Source organism: Hibiscus syriacus, unplaced genomic scaffold, assembly GCF_006381635.1.
Source record: "Hibiscus syriacus cultivar Baekdansim isolate YM2019G1 unplaced genomic scaffold, ASM638163v2 tig00116951_pilon, whole genome shotgun sequence".
NCBI lineage: Eukaryota > Viridiplantae > Streptophyta > Magnoliopsida > Malvales > Malvaceae > Hibiscus > Hibiscus syriacus.
The window spans coordinates 6,101,351-6,122,915 of record NW_024063482.1 but is presented as its reverse complement, the minus strand read 5'-3'; the positions used below and the strand labels follow the sequence as shown (position 1 = coordinate 6,122,915).

The 21,565-nt window shown below is 31.9% G+C and overlaps 1 protein-coding gene and 1 pseudogene across 2 annotated transcripts; one reads left to right on the top strand and one right to left on the bottom strand.

Annotated features, from left to right (window-relative positions):
• Nucleotides 1-1,986: 1,986 nt before the first annotated feature.
• Nucleotides 1,987-9,510, bottom strand: LOC120188750 (annotated as a pseudogene).
• An 8,708-nt stretch (nucleotides 9,511-18,218) lies between these two features.
• LOC120188636 (probable serine/threonine-protein kinase PBL19) lies at nucleotides 18,219-20,589 on the top strand. Of its 2 annotated transcripts, none has more exons than XM_039192044.1 (4): nucleotides 18,219-18,669; nucleotides 19,308-19,568; nucleotides 19,718-19,840; nucleotides 19,951-20,589. In XM_039192044.1, the coding sequence occupies exons 1-4, from the start codon at nucleotides 18,586-18,588 to the stop codon at nucleotides 20,491-20,493; spliced, it is 1,011 nt and encodes a 336-aa protein (XP_039047975.1). In that variant the 5' UTR covers nucleotides 18,219-18,585; the 3' UTR covers nucleotides 20,494-20,589. The 2 variants fall into 2 exon arrangements, with proteins under 2 accessions (XP_039047975.1, XP_039047974.1); XM_039192043.1 differs by having other exon boundaries at nucleotides 18,219-18,719.
• The last annotated feature ends 976 nt before the right edge of the window (nucleotides 20,590-21,565 follow it).

Genomic DNA, 21,565 nt, shown 5'->3' with positions numbered 1-21,565 from the left:
TAGTAAAGTTGTATTAACTTTATCTAAAAATAAATACATGTTTTACATGTTTAAGACATATATTAACACAAACATAAACACGCATGAATTTCGATTACGAAATATAATTCTTTAACTTTCCATCACACGTCTACTTTAGACAAAGTTGATATTAGATGAAAATGAGTTTATTTTCATTATGATTTTTAGTCTACTTTTCTAAGTAAATTTAACACCTATATTTTCCTCTTAGTTTTTGGGGTTTCCACATTATTCACCTAAACAATACGTGTTTTCTTCTCTTTGTTTTAAGATCGATTTGATATTTACCTCTGCACAGAGGTTTATTAGGTTATTTATTAGGTTATGTTGTTAGTATATCTTATTTTAGACTTTTTAGGTAGACTATTAAAGATAAATCAGTTGTAGATGTATAATAAGATCAACTTTTTTTTGTTGATAATTTATACAATATAACTATTTAAATCTAAATCTTTTAAAAAGCAACATTCTCTCTCACGCTAAGATCTCTTAATGAATTCAAAATTAAAAGCCTTTTAATTATTGAACCCTACATTTATCCTTATGTATACTGTATTATATTATAATAAACTAAATTGAACCAATTTTATTATTTTATTTCGAGTTAAATAAAATTTTAATGATTTTAAATAAATTTTAAATTTTCGATTGTTTCCGTAGCCACCTCATTCCATGTCTTGATAGAAAAACAAAGGCTCTCAAACTTGCATGTAAATATCTTTTGGCTATCCGTAATCAATATATATATCCAAATAAAATGAAAGTAAAATTACATTTTCAGAACAATACAGAAATAAAATTATAAATATAATCAATATATTTGTATAACTTTGAGTAGAGCACATACATAATAATTGTGTATGATACGATTCAAATACGATACCGTTTAATCTAATTGTGTACGGTCACATTCTTTTTTTATAAAAAAAAGGTATTATATTGCCTTGGCCGTAAATGGCATCATCAAGAACAATGGAGAGTTTTGCAAACTGCCCAACACGGAAAAACTAAGAAAACAGAACATATCCATGTTTAACAAGTACCTGTATCCGATGCTCGTATTCCCTCGAACACGAGTGACATAACTTTTACCTGTGTACCTGTATCATATTGTGTAAATTTAACATGCCTGAAGTTTCCATGCCTGGATAAAGGGTATAAGAACATGTGTACATAAATACATGATGCTAATGGCGGCACCATTTTCCCCAATTAGACTACCCTTCCGATGTTAAGTGCAGTTTTGTAAAGATAGCTAGATCATGTAAAATAAGTGCTGGTGAGCAGGTGATGAAACCTAGGGAGGACCAAAATACCTGAATTCGACGTTTTCAACTGATCCTATAAGATCGGTTTTTAAAAGAAAAATTGGGTTCGAAATGGGTTTTGTTAAAGAGAGGATCGGGGTCGGGATGGAAGTGAGTTTAAGATAAAAATTCCCCAACCCAGATAATTATTATAATGTTCTTCTCTATATATTTAGAGATAAATACTATAATGTTCCTCTCTAAATATTTAGAGATAAATACTATAATGCCCTATATCATCCCTAGAAGAAACCGTAATATGTCAATGTTGGATGGGAACTAAATTGGTTTTTCAATGAAGAGAATCATGCATGTCTCAAGTAACTTTTTGGTAATAGTTAGAGTAGGGTAGATGTTAAGTTAATTTGCAGCTTCAGTTGCAGATAACTGTAATATGCTACAGATGCTTACCCTGTACAATCATATAGTTCTTGCTATTAAAAGAAATCAAGTTCCAGCGATCAAATAACAATCTGAATCTAAATATGAAGTTCCAATGGTTAGAGATCAAACCTGGTAACCTGAATGCTAAATTCTGTACCCGATTGTTTTAAGAATATTGAACTCTTATTTCTCATAATCAAGAACAAGTTCCTGTGAAAAGATCAAAACTGATGACCTCAAATATCAAAAAAAGTATGTTGCCACAGAGAAAGATACTAGCAACTCTGGATGCTAAATTCTGATCTTGCGTAATTACAATATCTCCCAGAAACATAATTAATGTCAAAACATGGAGGAGAAGAAACCCATATTTATAAACCCACCTGCCTAAAAAGAGTTTTAGCGACTAGACTAGAGCGTTATACATGAATTTCTTTCTATTAACAAAATATAGAGGAGCATCGGTCACTAATCTATGCTAATAAACGAACTTCTCTAAAATTCTTGATTTGTTAGGATGTCGAGGTCGAAAGTCCTCCAATCGCAAACTCGAACTTGCTAGAATTCCATTTAAGAAAGTTTCTCCTTTATCAATGTTAATTGCCTCCAAGGTGCTTCCAAGAGCATCAGCAGCAAGCCCTGTTTCTAGTAGACAACCTGGCTCCTCTCCGCCATCAAGTATTAAACGCCCAATCTCACTCAGGGAAATTACATTTTCTACTATGATTTTGGCAAAGATACGACCAAGATATTCTGCAGCTTTTGGAGCATCATTTACTGCATCCTCCAATGTGCTAATAACAGACTCAAACCTAAAAGAACAAAGAGAACTCGTGAAATAATGACTACAGAAGGTTGCAATAAATTGATAAATATGCAAGTTAAATGCACCCATGTCTGACATATATTTGGATACTCCGAAGTCCCGGAAAACACAGGAAGATTTTGTTAAATGATTCTCATACCCTTTAACAAGTTGAACATGACTCAACACACCATCATGGGACCTTGCTAGATTGACAAGTAGCTTTGCCAAAAGATCTCGTTCCATGTCTTTTCTCTCAAAAGAGTCATTTACCCAAAGGGCAATCATTGTTGGATGGAAGCTTTGAGAGTGCAAATCTTTGATGCATAAAGCAAATTCTTTCTCATCTCTAGCACTGAAAGAATTAAAAGCAAAAAATGCTCAGTATTTGATAAAAGCAACCATATATTATCATCAAAGGTTGTATATAAAATAAGGACAACAGTATAAATATGTACTAGAATTCTTAAGTTTATCGTCAACTACTGCACTACTTACCTTAAATCAAGCCATTAGTATCAATATCAAAATTATATAATATATATGTGCTTAAACAATATACATCGATAATAAAAAAAACTTAAAATATCAATATCCTATTATCAGAAATTTAAAAACTTGCTATAATCAGCAGCAGCACTATTCAATTTGAATCAAGACAACAGTATTACTATCAAAATCATGTAAGATACATTTTAACCACATACTGAGTAAAGCATACAAATCTCAATATCCTTTCAAGTTTTAGAAATAACCAACTCTCAAAAAAAATCTTCTAAATCTTATCAAGTGACAAGACATCATTTGAGCAATTTAATTGTAGTCAATATTATTCGACCATCTAACTGTAAATTTGATATTGAGATACTAAAGAGAGAGTGAGAGACATGTTTCAGGAGCAGTGTTACATTTTAACTTTTTACCAATGACTAAGAGGTACAGTGCATATGTACAGATGAATGCGTTTGCATTTATATATAATGTTAAAAGGAAACAGAAAGACTAGTATAGGGACATCAAAATCGGAGTAGAGCAAAAGGATACCTGTAAAATTCTTTAATAGCAGCCATAGACATTTCCATCAAGCGTTCCTCGGGCAAGCCCTTTTTTGGAGGAATATTTTGAGTGAGACCTGATGGTTGGCCTTGTGCAGGAGAAGCAGCAGGAGAACTAAAACCATTCAAACCAGCAGCCGTTTTTCTTACATCTCCTGAAATTGGAGAAACATCAGTCAAGGGAGTACTTGACATTGCTGGAGGTCCTCTAAAAGCCATCCCTCTAGCTAGACCACCTTGGGGGACAAAGGTAATAGAATCATCACCGACTGTTCTTTGAGGCAAGGGAATTGACAAATTCCTGGCCTCAAAAAACCGTCTGTTATCCATGCGAACATCCTGAGCCACAAGACCACGGTGCTGGATGGGAGACCCACGAGAACTACCCACCTGAGCCCCAGGAGAAGATAACATAGATGCTCGTGGACCAAACTCCATGGATGCTCTTCTTGCACCAGGATTGATGCCAGGACCACGAGCAAGCCTACTGGTTTGTGCTTGTCGCTCTTGAGCAGCATCTTTGTGCACTTCCTCAATCTTTTTAGGCCCGTCAACTTTCCTCCTCTGCTGCCACTTATTCTTTCTCAGATCAATAGCATCTTTCAACATGAACCTAACCCTAGAAGATAATTTCATATTGTTTGACAACTTAGTCATCCACCCAAAATAAGCATCCATATACACCTTTGCTCTGGGATGATCAATCATTTCTCCAATCGTACTCATTAATTTGCATAAAGCCTCAACATCTTCCTCATCGGGATTCTCATACTCACCGAGTAATTCCTTGATGCATTCATGCATAATTCTCTCAGTTAACATTTTCTTCTTGTACAACTCCCCAATAAGTCTAATGTTACCCAACATTCGTCTCCTAGCCTTGATTCTCTTCTCCTCTCTTCCCTCCTCGGACTGTTTAGCCTCACCCTCTTCCTCAACTTTATTTGCTTCTTCTTGTTCTCTCTCCCCTCTTTCAAATTCCTCCTGGCACTTGTTCAGCAGTAATCTCTTGAAAGTTATCTTTTCATTGTTTTCACTAAAATCAGGCAACTCTCCTGCTAGACAATAACAGAAGTTTGCATACATTTCGCAGAATGTTGGTTCCATCAAAGCTTTGTCAAAGATTTGTGAGATGACACCAGTGAGTGTAACCGCATTGTCAATGTTCACCGCTTTAACTTGCTCAAAGAGTTTCTCGAAGTTTTGGGGAGTTAGTTTGTTCAAAATGGCCTTCAGTTGCCTTTGCTTTAAGGCTTCCTCGTCAGTTACTTTACCCACTTCATACTTCCTTTCAGCTCTATGCATCATTTGTAATGGTGTTTGCGGCGAAGAAATCAATCCCTTTTGCTGATAATTAGGAACACGTTGCCACCTGTTAGTAACAGGACTACGTGGCACCCATCCTTGCAGACCCATAGGGTGCATTTGTCCAGGAAAGATCCCTGCAACAAAAGGCAGAGATGTTGGAACTCGCGGGTGCCTTAGAACACCATTGTTACCTCCCTGGACAGGCTGAAAATCGGCAGCAGCTGCACCATAAGCAAGATCAATACACACATCCCTTCCAGGCACAAATGAACCATGAAGTCTCATCCATCTGTCATCATCAACCATTCCACTAGCTCGGCGATCTAATCGAGATCCACTAGATTGCCGATCTGTTCTCCTTCCAGGACTAGGATATGAATCATGATCAACAAGGTGAGAGGAATTGACATTAGCAACCATCAAGACCTCGGCAATATCGGAAGCAATCTCAAAACCTTGTGGAAGATCAGTACACTGCTCGGCAAACTTAAGAAGAAAATCTCTGGAATATTTCTTTGATATATTCCCACTTCCATCCTCCTTTAACCCTTCATGATCCTTTTTGAAATTGTCTGAAGGGTCTAATTTTGGTTCATCAGCAGCATCTTCCCAATCATCCAATTCAGCTTTATCTTTTGCAATTTTCTCACTTTTTGTGGAACACACCTGAGGGGACTCATGAGATACCAGATTCAAATTAACACCATTGCAATTGCTGTCTGCACTAGCTGAAGGTATGATTGTCTCTTTCTTTTCTTCAGGACCTTTAAATGCCATATAGAGATCAGAAGTTGTCCCAGAAGCATCTGCCCTCTGAAGAATTTCTTTTCTTTTTTTCCTTCCTCTAGTTGATGTACTCTTTGTCCTATTGAATTCTGGTGCAGATATTTCCTTTGTACCGAGTACAGGAACACCTTCTCCTTCGAATGTTGATATTGAGTCAGAGAGATCAGAAGTTGTGACCGGAGCAGAATGCTGGTCAGATGCACCAGAATTTGTAACAGTGATTTCATTGCTATAAATGGCACTTGAAGGTGCATTGGAACCAAAGGTGATATCAACATGTGAACTTTCATGAAATGTCGAATCAGATATTTTAGAGGCAAAGACATCCGTATCAGTGACTCTCTCATTTTCAATGCTAACCCGCACATCTTCATCAAGAACCGAACATGCAGTTACCGAGGTTGGAACAACATTGCTTATAGTAGTTGCCTTCAAAGCAGATTCCTGATCAGATATAAGCTCCACAGATTTCAGGGGATCTTTGATTCCATTAATTTCAGGTTTCAGTTGCTCATCCAGATTTGAAGAACAATGCATCTTAGCATGCTGAACCATGTCCAAGTATTCAACATTAATGCCAGTACCAGAAACTTCAGATGAATCAGAAGTTAAGCCTTCCTTCTTGCTGCCTGTCCTCTGTTCTATAGGAGAAGTTGGAGCATCATTTATTGATGATAACTCCTGGGCAGGATGTGAAAATTCATCAGCAGATGATGATGCTAAAGCTGTTCTGGTCCTGTCTGAAGAAATACCATGTTCTGCAGTCTGGGAAGCAAAGTTGGATGTTGACATAAAATGTCCAACAATGTGTGGAAAAACTACAAATGCAACAAAAACAAAAAAAAGGAAAATACCTGATTTGGTGGCTGAATATGTCCTTTTTTGGCTGGTTTCTTCTGATTATCTTTCATAGAGTTAGAGTAGGCCAAACTGTCTCCCCTGCCTTCAGTACTGGCAACAGTCCGAACAGACTCCTCAGATGTAGCAGCAGGAGCAGATGATACTGATTCATCCAAGTTAGCTGCTCCAACTCCTGCAGCATCTGGTAATGCCTTGTATGCTAATGATTCCCTTTCAGGTTTTGGCAGCTGTATAGAGATCTCTTGACAAGTTTCCAAGTCTTTTTGAGGCTTAGACGAGATACCCTCGCTAGATGTCACCAAAGGTTTTAGTGATCCAACCTTTTGAACAGGAGGCAAGCTAAGTGATAAAGATGAATCAGCCAACTTTTCTCCAACAGAAACAGCTACTGGCTTGACTGTAGCTTGTGTTACGCCTGAGGAAGCAGGAGATGCTACATTTGGACTATCACGTGTAGTCAATTCCACACTTGGAGGTTCTAAAGTACAAAGTCTAAGATTTACAGATTTATTAACTGGAAGTGAACCATGGGCCGCGGCTGAGTTCACATAAGAAATGTTTTGATGACTCTGGCCAACAGGAAAATTAAATCTCGGCCTTTGGACATTGGTTGCTACTGCTATCTGGCTACTAGAAAGTGTCAGAGAACTTGGTGGCGGATAAAACATGGAATTGGTATTGTAAGAATTAGAATAATAGTTGACTGAATGAGGTGTAAATGATGGAACTGGCTGGGATTGAGGAGGCACATTAGGATGAGACCTTGGACCTGATGACCCACCATCTAAAAATGTATCAGTTCGTTTATTCAGCCTTAATTCTTCGTGAGTCTCAGGGTGTGTAATCTTGACAGGAGTAGTTTTACGAGGAACACCAAACTTCCCTCCTTGCTGTTGAGAATACTGAGGAGCAATACTCATTCCCAAGTTGCCCAACTGGGTTGCAACCTGGCCACCCAAAGGTTGTGTGAAACTCAAGCCCTGACCCTGATGCATCATTCCCTGAGGTGACAATGGATGAGGCTGAAGATCTGGAACAAAAACTGGCTGCTGTACCACCCGAGGGCCATTTCCCATAGGTAATGGCATATGCATGGGCATCTGCACTGAAGCAGCATTTACACTCTGAGACCAAATATGTGGATTAGACCCACCAAATTGCATGGAAACCTGGGGCTGGTGATGAAATGGCATTTGCATTGAAGCCATGGGCATATTAAGAAGTGCGGGCTTCTGTGTCTGTTTCACAGGGGGTCCAGAAGAAGCTTGTACATCTTTTTTACCTTGGGCACTGCTGGGTGAGCCTCCCCAGAATTAGATTGGTCAATTGCAACTGAATCCTTTCTTGGTATCTTCTGCTTAGGAACAGGAGCGGGTAAATTTGACACAGGTTTGAAAGAAGAATCATGGCCTGCCTGCTGGTAAAAAAATGTTAATTTAAATATATAATTGAACTCATAAGACACCAAAACAAGCAGTTAAAAAGCATCGAGATTATGGACATGAAAGACCAACAATTATGATGGGCCCAAACAACTTGTATTCATGTTATACTTAAGTTTCTACAGCGTATTCTATCCAATAGTATTAGAAAAAGTAACCCGTGTGAGTGACAATGCATTTTTTTAGTATTTTGCAGTGTAACATTTCATCATTCTTTAAGACTAAACTGCATCTTTTATGTAAAGAGACAAACCTGATCCCGTTTCTGCTCATCCAAATTTGGGGGTGCTGAGCTAGTTCGAGCTGGAACCTGATACAAATTAGAAATAATTACAAACAAGGTTTCGAATTTCCTGAAGGATGGACCACCAACATGAACAGTAAGCTACCTGCATTCCATTCATGAAACCAGGAGTTATGGACCCAAACTGTAAAGAGAATGCTTGGGATGCATCTCCTGGAATTAATCCATAAAAACAGTTAAAAGCATTTAATTAGTAACATCAGCTTAAAGCTAGAAATGCTATCATGATATTGGAACTTGATCCTATATGCTTAGAACACCAAGCACAATAGGAGCATACCCTTTGTGGGAGTTACAGGAATACTATTTTCAGAACTCAATATAGCAGATTGAGAAGTAGGAGCCTTTGGAACAGCTTGGGTGCTTCTCTGATTAGCAGGTGATTCAATGGGCTTGGCAGAACTGCCTGTAACCAGTGTATCAGATTCCCTTATCAGCAAAAATAAACATGAATGTGAATAACATCAACATAATCCTATTTATTCGGTTACAAATCTAAAAAGGGAAACGAACATAAGAATTTTGAATAATACCTTGCAACTGGGGCTGTACATGTGCACCATTTTGTATGTGACAAGTGGCAGAAGCATTACTAGACTCGGTAGGATTTACAGCCGGAGAATCCACCCTAGATTGCCCTCCTTGGGCATTGTTAGACTTCTTAAAACTATCATATCAGGATCAACCAACAGAAAGTGAATCATTAATCCACGAAATCACACAGCCCTAAACTGACCAGCGAAAAATAAAAAACAATAAACCAAACCCTGAAGCCTAAAACATGATGAGTTCTCGTTACCTCCGACTGGAAGCGGAAGACGAAGAAATAGACGGTGAAGGGGCGGGCCCACCGCCGGCGCCCTTACCGTAACCGCCTGAGGAGTTCCCCCGCTGATTAGAGCTCGAGGATCGTCCAGATTTTCGGTATTGCTGCTCACTTTTATCCGATCTTGATTGATTGAAGGACATATATCCCACTCTTGATTCCTCCTATTTCCCTCTGTTCTTTTCTTTTTTGAAATCTCTGCATCCAGACAACAAATTCAATGAAATTCAAAAAAAAAAATCGAACGAAAAAACAATCATACAATCATGACATTACAGCAAGATGAAGATGAAAATTGAAGAACTAGGGTTCGATCAGCAGACGAGTGTGTGCACCTGTGAATTCAAATGAATGTGCAGAGAAAGTGAGAACAAAGCTTAGGCTTTCTTGTTTTTTTTTTTGGGGGTAGAGAAAGTGAGGATACACTTAAATATTAATTAATTCTTTTTTCTATATTGAAATTGTATTTATTTATTAAAAGGAGAATATAGAATTGGTAACAAACTGTCGCAGAGCAAGGTGATCAAAGGCCGGTTTTTTAGGAGACAAAACCATCCGACGACTCGTTTATTATATGAGTAGGATACACTTAAATCCCATAAAAATAGGTATCGGTTCAATCATCGTTTTGAAATTAGATAAATTAATTTTTATTGATTTTAAAAACAAGTAAATCAAAATAATTAATTATAAAATTAATGTTTTATTTTTTGAATTTTTAAAATCAATAATATATAGATCGAATATTAAAATATTATGAGTTAATTTTATTTTTTTATAATCATTGCCAAATTTACATGATAAGTTATTCAGAGATAAAATTATTATTAATTCAATCAAAATTATGTCACATCAAAGGAAAACATTGATGTTGTGAGTAATTGTCCTTGATTGTTGATTGTGTAAATTGATAGGATTAAATTGTTTTCTTTTTAAAATGATCAATTTAGTCAAATTAAAAATTGGAAGAATCTAAAGGTCTTTTTACCAATCAAAGTTATGTAACACTGAAGAAAACATGTACATTATGATAAGTTGTCCTTAGTTGATGATTTTCAAAATTGATAGGACTAAGGTGGCATTTGGTTCGCTGGAATGTTTTTGAGGGAATTGGAATCTGTGAAGGAATTGAAATCTGTCAGTAAATCAAATTCTATATTCTGTTTGGTTGGCAGGAAATAGAATTGGAATCCAATTCCATATTCTGTTTGGTTTGCATACATGTTAGATGAATTTGATTTCAGTAATGTAAAATAACAGAATTGTTCTTCTTGTTTTTTTGTTTTATTTTAGTTTGTTTACAACTTACATGTAGTAATATATTATAAAAAATTAAAAAATATTAAAATTTCATTTTATTGATTGATTATTTATTTCAATAAATTATAAAAATTATGTTAATAAATATCATAAGTTAAAATCATCGCAATCAAAATATGTTAATAAGTTACCAAAAGATAGAGCAATATTTCGATACATTCCAATCCGAGTATGTTAATTAGTTAAAAAAAATATACCAAAAAATATTTTTATTCAATATATGAATTAGAAACCCGACACGACACAAAATAATAAAAACATTATTTTTATTTAATAAAAACATTGACTTAATTGAAAAAAATATTTATATAGGGATATTATTGTAATTATTCCTAAATATATAAGGTAAAATTATATATTTTTTTGGGTCGGTCCGGTTTTTTTCACCCTAAACCCGAACCCGACCCGAATATCACACTTAAAAAACCCGATCGAACAAAATAAAGTTTCACCCGACCCGAATAAATGAATTAGAAATCCGACCCGACCCGACCCGAAATAATAAAAAAAATTATTCAATAAAAACATTGACTTAATTGAAAAATATATATATAGAAAGGTGTATTATTGTAATTATTCTTAAATATATAAGGTAAAATTATATATATTTTCGGGTCGGGTATTTTTCACCCTAAACCCGAACTCGACCCGACCCGAATATCACACTTAAAAAAACCGACTCGACTCGACCAAAATAAAGTTTCACCCGACCCAAATATATAAATTAGAAACCGACTCGAAATAATAAAAAAATATTTTTATTCAATATATGAATAAGTTACAAAAAGATTGATGAGGGTAGTATGGTCAAATTTCAATTCCCTCCAACAAGATAATTGAATTTCATCCATTATTGGATGGAATTCACTTTCCCTCATTTGATGGAAAGTTGAAGCCATGAAGAATTCCAATTCCCTTTGAAAACTTGAACCAAACATGGGAAAGTGGTGGAATTGGATTACAATTCCCTCAAATTCCAAGGGATTCCATCCAACCAAATGTCACCTAAGTTGTTTTATTTTTAAAAGGATCAGTTTAGCCAAATTCAAAATTGGAAGGATCTAAAAGGTCCTTTTACCAATCAAAGTTATGTAACATTGAAGAAAACATTTACATTCTGATCGATTGTCTTTAGTTGATGATTTTCAAATTTGATAGGAGTAAATTGTTCACTTTCTAAAGGGACCGGTTAATAAAATCCAAAATTGAGAGGCATCGAGAGATTCTTTTACCGGTTGAATATATATATATATATACATTTGATGTAAATACAATACGATATTTGTTCAATAACTCTCAATTAATTGAGAATGAACGTTCATTCATATACTGTGTTTGAAAATATAATCTCTAGAGAGAATAATAAATTTTTCAACCACGAAGTGAGTTACTTCATGCTGATTAAAAATATATAACATTGAAGGAAAACAATAATGATGTGATCAATTGTCCTCAGTTATTGATTTTCAAATTTCTTATAATTAAATTACTCTTTTTAAAAGGGACTTTTACTAAAATTTAAATTCAAGAGAGACCTAAAATACTTTTGATAAAATACTTTTGATCAATTATAGGTCAATTTATCAAAAAACATTTGTATGATCTTGTTATTAAATAATAATAAAAAGTAAGTAAAAGAACAATATAATAAGAAATAATTATGTATTTTTTTAATTAAATATTTTTAGCAAAGTTTTTATTTTTTTATATTTATAATCATACGGAGTGAATATAATACTAAACTTTAGTTTTAATAAACATAAAAATTATAATAATAAAACTTATCTAAATATTATTTAATACATATGATTATAATCCTAATAAATATCAACATATATTAATTATTTATAAAATTTGTCTTATCTAATTACATAAATTCTAATCATAATAGATATCAATAAATAATAATTATTCATAATATTATGTATTGGATGCTCATTGCAAAAATATGTGTTTCCTTAAAATATGTTACTAAAATAATATATTACATCGTTATAAATCTTACCAATAAAATTCAATTGGATTAATAATATTAAAAAATATATACGAATTTTATCTAAAAGAATAAACTAGCACGAAAATTTTATGATCAAATATATTAATTTCAATTTTGTCAGAGTCATGTCTTAAATTTGACTAGACTTAGGTTTTAAATTCAATTCGTCACTAACTTTTAAAATAATTGAAATCTTAATATATAAAATTATCTTTGACTGTCATACTGACATAAATTTTCATATCTCATATTAATTAGATATAAAATCTTTTGAATACTTAGATATAACATTTTAGACATACATTCGTTAAATGAACGAATATAATATATATACATATATATTATTGGTATCATTTAATTCATACTTATACAAATATATATCATTAATATATATGACACATGTTTTTAGATAAAATACATACATGTTTATATTCTTATCTTATTTTAAATTATTTTCTTTTAATTCAAATTTTAAAGATTTTTAAAAAATTTCCAGCACAAATAAAATCGTTTTTCCAAAAAAAAACACACAATCTATATTCGTATCACACCTCTATCAAAATAATATTATTTTAATTATTAATAATATACACACATTTTACATACATAATTACTCGAACTTAAAATTTTTAAAAATAATAATATTTTATTTAATCATTAAAGTTATATGATAATTTCATAATACTATAATTATTATAAATGAGTTCAATTCAATAAATAATTATAGTATTTCATTTTTTAAAAAAACGTGTAAATTGCAACCTCTTTGAACAAAATATATGGTCAGGCAAAACTAAAGTGGGCCCCAATCGAAATCACTCGCGTCAACTTCTTGTATATGTTGTTAACAAGTGTCACCTTAATTTAAAAATAATTAAAATGAAAAATAAAAAAACTTAAAATAAAAAATTTAAATCCAGTTGAACAATCATTTTTCTATTTTATGGCTCGTGAACCCTGAAGATTCACGTAATTAAAATTTGAACTAAAACGAAGGGAACATAATACAATATGAACTAAAACAACTCTATATAAGATCAACTTTTAATTTATAAAAATAATATTAGAATTTGTACAAAAATAAATAAAATTTTATTATTTTCATAAGACATTGAAAATTTTATTTAAAGAAAACAAAATTATAAATATAAAAAACAAATATCATCAGCAATTGAATTATTTGTCAACGATAATCGTATAGACTATAAGTGACGAAAAAGTGTGAAAATAAGAATGAAGTTGGGAGTCAAACATAAATTCATTAATTGATTGAGTGATTAATGATATTTATGTTATCCTATTTTGTATAAATTCAAATCTTATTATTTTAATTGAAAATATAATATCTCCACCTAATTAAAAAATTGTGAGTCAAATAAAGGAAATTGAAAAAAATAAGAAATACTTGAATTAGGTACATTTTCGTAAGTCATGCACAAATTTTAATTCCACTAAATGTTTAGTAATTTATGTTATTTTTATAATGTGATAATATAATATTATATCACATGCCAATTATGATGTATATAAAATAATAATTGTATTTGTGTATTTAATATTAACAAAATTATTGAGCTCATCGAGTGACCTTAGTGGTTAAAGTAAGTGTTATTTTCTATAAAGATTGTAGGTTCAAACAGTTGCATCTACGGGTATATGTTTATGGTCAATGACTATAAATAAATATTACCTTATAATCAGTGTATATTATTCAAAAAAGATTAGACAATTTTTTTTCTTTCTTTTCAAAGGCTTAAATATGCATTTGATACTTGAACTAGATACATTTATCTTAAGTTAATATCTAAAGAATTTTATATTTTCAAATTGATACTCAAACACATAAAATTGTTATATAACGAAAAATATATTAAAGGTTCAAATAAAAATAAATAAATGGGTAAATTTAGAATAGTAAATTAGAGAGAAATTGTAGATATATTTTAATTTTAAATATATTTATTATTTTTATAATTTAAAAAGTAAATGATGATATTATCATTGATAGAAGTTGCATCTTATATTATTATCACATCATCAAAATTTAAAATTATTAATAAAAACATAAATAAAAATAATGAAATCAAAATTCGAGTATCGATTCAAAACTAGGTATTTTTAGATACGTCTTATCCCAGGTCTAAAGGAGACGAGGGTCAAATTCGGAGGCTCATCCGTTTTTAGCTAATTTTGCGGTTATCGCGCAAATAAAATTGAAAATACATATGGATTTAATCCAATAATTGTCATAATCATTAAAATAAATTTTTTTCTGGTTTTAAAGATTATATAATTCCAAATAATCGGCAGGTTTACCTACTTTTTGTTGTTTTTAATTAAGGTACTCATAAATGATTAAATATATTAAATTATGTTGAGTTTAATTAATTTTAATCTAATTTTGTAAAATTTAATTTGGATAATATTTTTTTATAGATAAAATTGGATTCTAATTTAAGGTGAAAATAATTAATACGAGATTATACCATAATTTATTTATATATATATTTAGATATAATTACTATAATTGACTTCTATATATTTAGATATAATTACTATAATTTATCTCTATATATTTTTTAATTATATCCTTATTTTATCGAATAAAAAGGTTTATTTATGTTGGGTTAGATTAAAGATAGATTTTTATCTAAAAAATTATATCAAGTTCGGGGTAGGTAGAATTTTTCTAAATCTAAATTGGATCAATGCCAAATAAAGAAATATAATAATCAAACTAAAATCGAATTAACTAAAAAGTTGAACCATGATTATCTCTACAAATGATTAGTTACAAATATTTATATATGAATTTTAATTTAGTGTGTAAAATGATTTGTTAATTTGAAATTTGAAAAGATCAAGATTAAATTTACATTTTTTGAATACCTTAGGGACTAGAAAGAGAATTTGACAAATATGTTATATGATGTTGGAGAAAGAGCGTTGAGTGAAGGAAAGTTTGGTGGAAATGGTAGAAAAGATGGGGTCCCTACTTTTTGTTTTGTAGTTTTCAGACAAAAGTCAACTCTAGAGACTCTATATGTAGACCTAAGTTACAGTTGGCAAGTGCAATTCAATTCATTGATATTTATCATATACATATATATATATATAATTAATATTTGATTTACTAATTATTTAATGGGTAAAATTTACAAATAGTCCCCTGACTATAGAAAATTATTTTTTTGAGTTTCCGACTATTAAAATTATGAAATAGTCATTTGACTATAGAGTGTTGCTTTGTTGAGTCCATTGACTATTAGAAGTTACAAAATGGTCACCCGATTATTCACATGTTTCAAACTCATAATTTTTCGTTAAAAAATTGATGACAGATTGAACTAGACATTAACGTGTTGATTTATATATGATAGTCGTTTAATATTTCATGATTATATTTTACCATATCATAGTTATAAGGTTAATGTCCAGCTCAAGCTCTCGTCAAATTTTAACGAAAAAATACGAGTTTGTAACATAAGAATAGTAAAGTGATCATTTTGTAACTTTTACCAGTCAATGGAATAAACAAAACAATGTCCTATAATCAAGGGACCATTTCATAACTTTTAATAGTATTTGACTCAACAAAACAACATCATATAATCGATTGATAATTTGTATACTTTACCCTTAATTAACTTAGATCAAATATTGTAAATATCTATAATAAAAGTGTACCTTCTAATCCAATTTATTTTATTTATAATATCAGAATTTAAATATTTAACTTTTTTCTAGAAACACTAATACCTTATCTCTATTGTATATCTTTATACATATACCATTAAAGAGTTATGCTTAATTTTTCATTAACATGTTATTATTTTTAGCAGTATTTATGTTCATTTTGAGGTTTCTTTATCTCAATAATTTCCTTTTCAAAATTATATTTAGTTTTTAGCACCTTTAATGATTAATTACTAATTTTGAGGGACTAAACGCTCTTTGAGTACTAGTTTTCTAAATAAATTCGAGAATAGTGTCATCCCAACAAAAGTTTTATTTTTCACAGTCCAAATTATTTTTTTCTTTAAAAAATTATCTGTAATAATAATATTACCTCTAAAATTAAAATATAAATTATTTAATTTAAAAACATTATTTTCATTGACGAAACTGACAGATACATTCAAATGTTGAATAATTTTAATTTAATTTAATTTTTTATAAGAAAAGCGCGTGACTTTCTTCTGAGTTCAGAAAATTGACTCATCTGAATTTCAAATCTTTGATTTCTTCTCTCGGAGTAAAACAATATTGAATTAATATATATATTTTCTATTTGTTAAAAGAAAATCCATTAAGATCAGTAAAAATCAATATTTATATAATTATTTTTCGGCTTAGTGTATGAATAATTGTCCAAATTATAATCAAAGTTAACTTTTGGTGGTTATAGAATTTTTTTTATTAAAAATAGATTTTTAACGTTTTTTCTGTTACACTTTTAAATGCACACTATTAAAAAAAATCAATTAAGTGACACATGTCACATTTATATTTTTTTTTATTTTTTAAAAATAAAAATATTATTTTAAAAAAGGAAAGAAAAAAAATCCCCCTCCCCCCCCCCACGTAGTCCCCTCCTACTCCCCCAACTCTGACAACGAAGGGTTACTATCGATTGAGTTTTATTCGGAGCAGGGTGAAAAAGTCAATGATGGCGGCCTTGTAATGCATAGACAACACGAGTCATCGGAATGGCTGAAAAACAACAAAGGAAAATATTGAATTCCGACAACCCTTCGTGACGTTTTACACGACAACCAGCTCAATTTCACAGTGGGTGGAGATTGAAGTTTGTTTGCGGCAACGAGACAATTTTAATGACTTCAACGATAACGATCACAGACTGACAGTAGATGATCGACGATGGAGTGAATAAATAACATTTTTTTTTATGATTTCAAAATATTTTAGGTTTTTTTAATTATAATATTAAGTTTTCTTTAGTAAAAATTTGAAATTTTATATATGTGACACGTGTTAGATAACGGCTAAATTTAATTATGATTATAGTTTAGACACCTAAAAGTGTAACGTTAGAAACATTAAGCACCTATTTATAACAAAACATTCTTTAAGTACCTAAAATTAACTTTGGATGTAATTTAGACATTTATTTTTACATTAACCCTTATTTTCCATATTTTCAAAGGACCAATAGAAAGAAAAAACAATCTGAATATTTTCAATTTCATGGATGCTTCCCAAACCAAATCATCAGTCAAACTATCAAAACAGCTTAATATTCAACTTAGTCTCTAAATGATACATACCTTTTTCAATTTAGTATTTAAATTATCATTTTATTTTAATTTATCCAAAATGTTAACAAAGAAAATGATAATTTAAGTATCCAAATAAACATAAAAAACACAAGTACCAAAGTGAAATGCAAATATAATTCAAGAATTAAATCGAACATTAAGCCCAATCGAAAACAATATAATTCACAATCTGATTTTTTAAATTATGCTTGTTTTTCTACTTTAATACCTAAATATTTTTTTAATCTCACTTTAGTACATAAACTATTATTTCCATCCAAGTTTACCTATCATAAAACAACCAATAAGAACATGGGACGTGGCATATTTTTATCGGGCATCGATAACTTTTTGGGTAAAACAGGATGAAAACGATAATCTAGATACTTAACAAGGGTCAAATGGTGAATAAACTCATCACTTAGCAAGATTGAAGGAATAACCGAGTACCCAATTAGGTAATAAAACCATTGTTACCTTTTATACTTCGTCTCTGCCTCTCCAACTTCCATTACTATATTAACTTTGATTTCTATACACAATTCAATTTTTCCTTTCGGTTTTAACAACTGGGAACTCGTTTCCCCAACTGGGTTTTTGCTTAATTTCCTTGATCATTTTCTATCTTCCTGGTGGGATTCAGCCCCAAGAATTCACGTTTTTTGCTTATGAAATTCCATGCAATGAAGTGTTTTTACTACTTCAAGGACAAGTTAAGGAGCAAGGGACGACAAAGATCAGCCCCCGAGTTGAAAGGACACTCCGGTGCTGATCCGATGATCACAAAGTCTTCTTGCTCGGCGGCTTCTCCGCGCAGCTTACCGGAGTTGTACGAAGAGAAAGCTCATAATCTGAGGGTCTTTTCTTTCTCGGAGCTTAGACAAGCAACTCATGATTTCAATTTGTTGCTTAAAATCGGTGAAGGCGGGTTTGGGAGTGTTTATAAAGGTTCAATCAAGCCTGTTGGTGGAAAAGGTGAGCCTACCGTGGTTGCTATTAAAAAGCTTAACGAAAATGGCTTGCAGGTAGTATTTTTCTCTTTTCTTTTTCCTTTCTCTGTTTGGAAGGCTAGAAAATTTGATTTTAGTTTCCTTCTTTTTTTGCTTAACAAGTCGTTGCGTATGTATTCTTTATAAATTTGGATACGAGATGTGTTAGATGTGTTGGATTTTAAGTTAGAAGCAATTTTTCAAGCTTCTGAGATGTCAAGCATTTTGATCCCTTAAGGTCCTGTTGGTTAAGAGGGAAAAAGGAGAGAAATTGTTTTCCTTCAAACTTTATTGTGTTTTGTATTTGATCACCAAGGGACTAATTTACCTTCCTGCAACCATGAATGCATAAAGCTTCCATTCAAATCAGATGGCTCAATTTCATGACTGTTGATTTCTTTCTCTTTTACTTGCTCTTCCATCTTTCATAATTCCAACTCCGATTTCAGTATTCAATGGATTGAATTGATTGTTATTGGAAGTCGATTATGGCGTGAGATGTCGAAAAGATAAAAAAGAAACAAATTGTTCCTTGCAAGACTACTTGATGTCAGCCTTCTTATTTGGTAAGTGAAAGAATCATTTGCTGTGACTGATGTTTCATGGTGCTGTTAATCCTTATAGGGACATAAACAATGGGTGACGGAAGTTCAATTTCTCGGAATCGTCGAGCACCCGAATCTCGTCAAACTCTTAGGATACTGTGCTGTCAATGGAGAAAGAGAGATTCAGCGTCTTCTGGTTTACGAGTTTATGCAAAACAAGAGCTTAGAAGATCATCTTTTCGGTCGGGCATTCCCGCCTCTTTCTTGGAAAAGAAGATTGCATATAATACTTGGAGCAGCCGAAGGATTAGCTTATCTGCATGAGGGATTAGAAGTTCAGGTTCCTATCTAAAACACTAGCCATGCATTTCTTCTCCCTACATATACTAAATCCGCAATGCTTCGGACATAGATAAAACATGCTCTTTGTTTTTCTGGTCATCGGTCTCTGATTGTTGTTCTCGATCTTTTGTTTAACGACGATGCTAGGTGATATATAGAGATTTCAAAGCCTCCAATGTGTTACTGGATGAGAAGCTTAATGCGAAGCTTTCGGATTTCGGGCTTGCAAGGGAGGGGCCAATGGCTGGGCATACGCATGTTTCGACGGCGGTTAGTATTCTATGTTCATTCCCTGTTGGGGCTATAATTCAGTAACATGATGAATCCTATTGCAGTACCCATGATGGTAACAAGCTGTACTTGTTTCTATTTCTTGTCAGGCTGTCGGGACTTTTGGCTATGCTGCTCCTGATTACATCGAGACCGGACACCTTACAGATAAGAGCGATGTATGGAGCTTTGGCGTGGTACTATACGAGATTCTTACAGGCAGGCGGTCATTGGAAAGAGGCCGTGCAAAACCAGAGCAGATACTCTTGGATTGGGTGAAACTCTTCCCTGTAGATGGTAAGAAGTTCAGGTCAATAATGGATCCACGACTCGAAAACCAGTTTTCAATTGGTGCCGCTAGAGACATTGCCAAGTTAGCAGACTATTGTTTATCGAAAAGTCCCAAGGACCGGCCGAAGATGATCCAGGTGGTGGAGAGATTGAAGCAGATAACCCGGGTTTCAAATGAAGCCAACGACGAGGAGATTGAGAGCCCTGAGGTATCTGAAACTGAATCGGAACAAAATTCGTATCAATCGGGTGTTTCCGAATCATGGAAAAGGCGAATGGCGCACCTTGCGAAGCTCAGTGAACATGGAGAAGGTGCAAGTAGAAGGAGACTGATGATGTTGCAGAAGGCCAAAGTGCCTTAACTTCTCTCAGTTTTCTGATGGCAGATTAGTCTGATGTTAACTATAGCTGTTAATCTACATGAAGAACAAATAAATAGGGAGTAAAATCAAATTTTATTACATCCGCGACGTAGATGTAATAAATATTGTATATAAACATTTTTTGAGTTAATTACGCAAGAGATCCCTAAATGATGATTGTTATTTAAAATTATTCTTTAAACTTTAAAACATTCTATCAATCTCCAAACTTTGCTCTCATTCTAAATTGGCCCTTAAACTTTAAAACATTCTATATCACTCCTCAAAATAAAATATCATTTTATTTTAGTCATTTTGTTAACATGTCGTTCGTCCTATCGATTTTTCTTAAGATATTATAAATTGAACTTATGTCCTTAAAAAATATCAATATATTTTTTTAGTCCTGAAAGGTCATGAGTTCAAAACTTATGACCTTTAAACACATGTTAATTTTTAACTAGAAGAGTTAACAATATATTAAAAGAATGATAAAAAAAATGATATTAATAATTTAATGATTGATATAAAATATTTTAAAATTTAAGGATTAATTTAAAATAAAAAATTTAAGAAAGAACATAATTTAAAGATATTGTGTGCAATTCTCTTAAATTTATTTAACGAATAATTATAAGTGGGTAATATAAAATTTATATATAAATTTATCAACTCCTGTTAAACTCTAATTTTTAACTCTAAATCATAAAATTATAAATTCTAATTAGAAAAAAAGACATAAAAATGAATAACTATGTAACTTTTTTTGGTTGCCTTATAAATGTTTTCGTGCTTTGTCTTACCTAATCTAACCAATTCGTGTAATATATTTAATTTTGATAGATAAATCTTTCAATAAATATTTTTTGTATACACAAAGACTCAAATTCGAGACTTGCTTAAAAGATATCAAGCTGCTTACCACTTGACCCAACCTCCACTAATAATAACAATGTAGATTTTAATTTATATATTAGATGATTTTTCGTCTATCATTATATATAACTCAAAATAATTTTAATTTATTAATAATTGATTAGTTTATTAGAAAGAAATACTAAATCTCTTAATA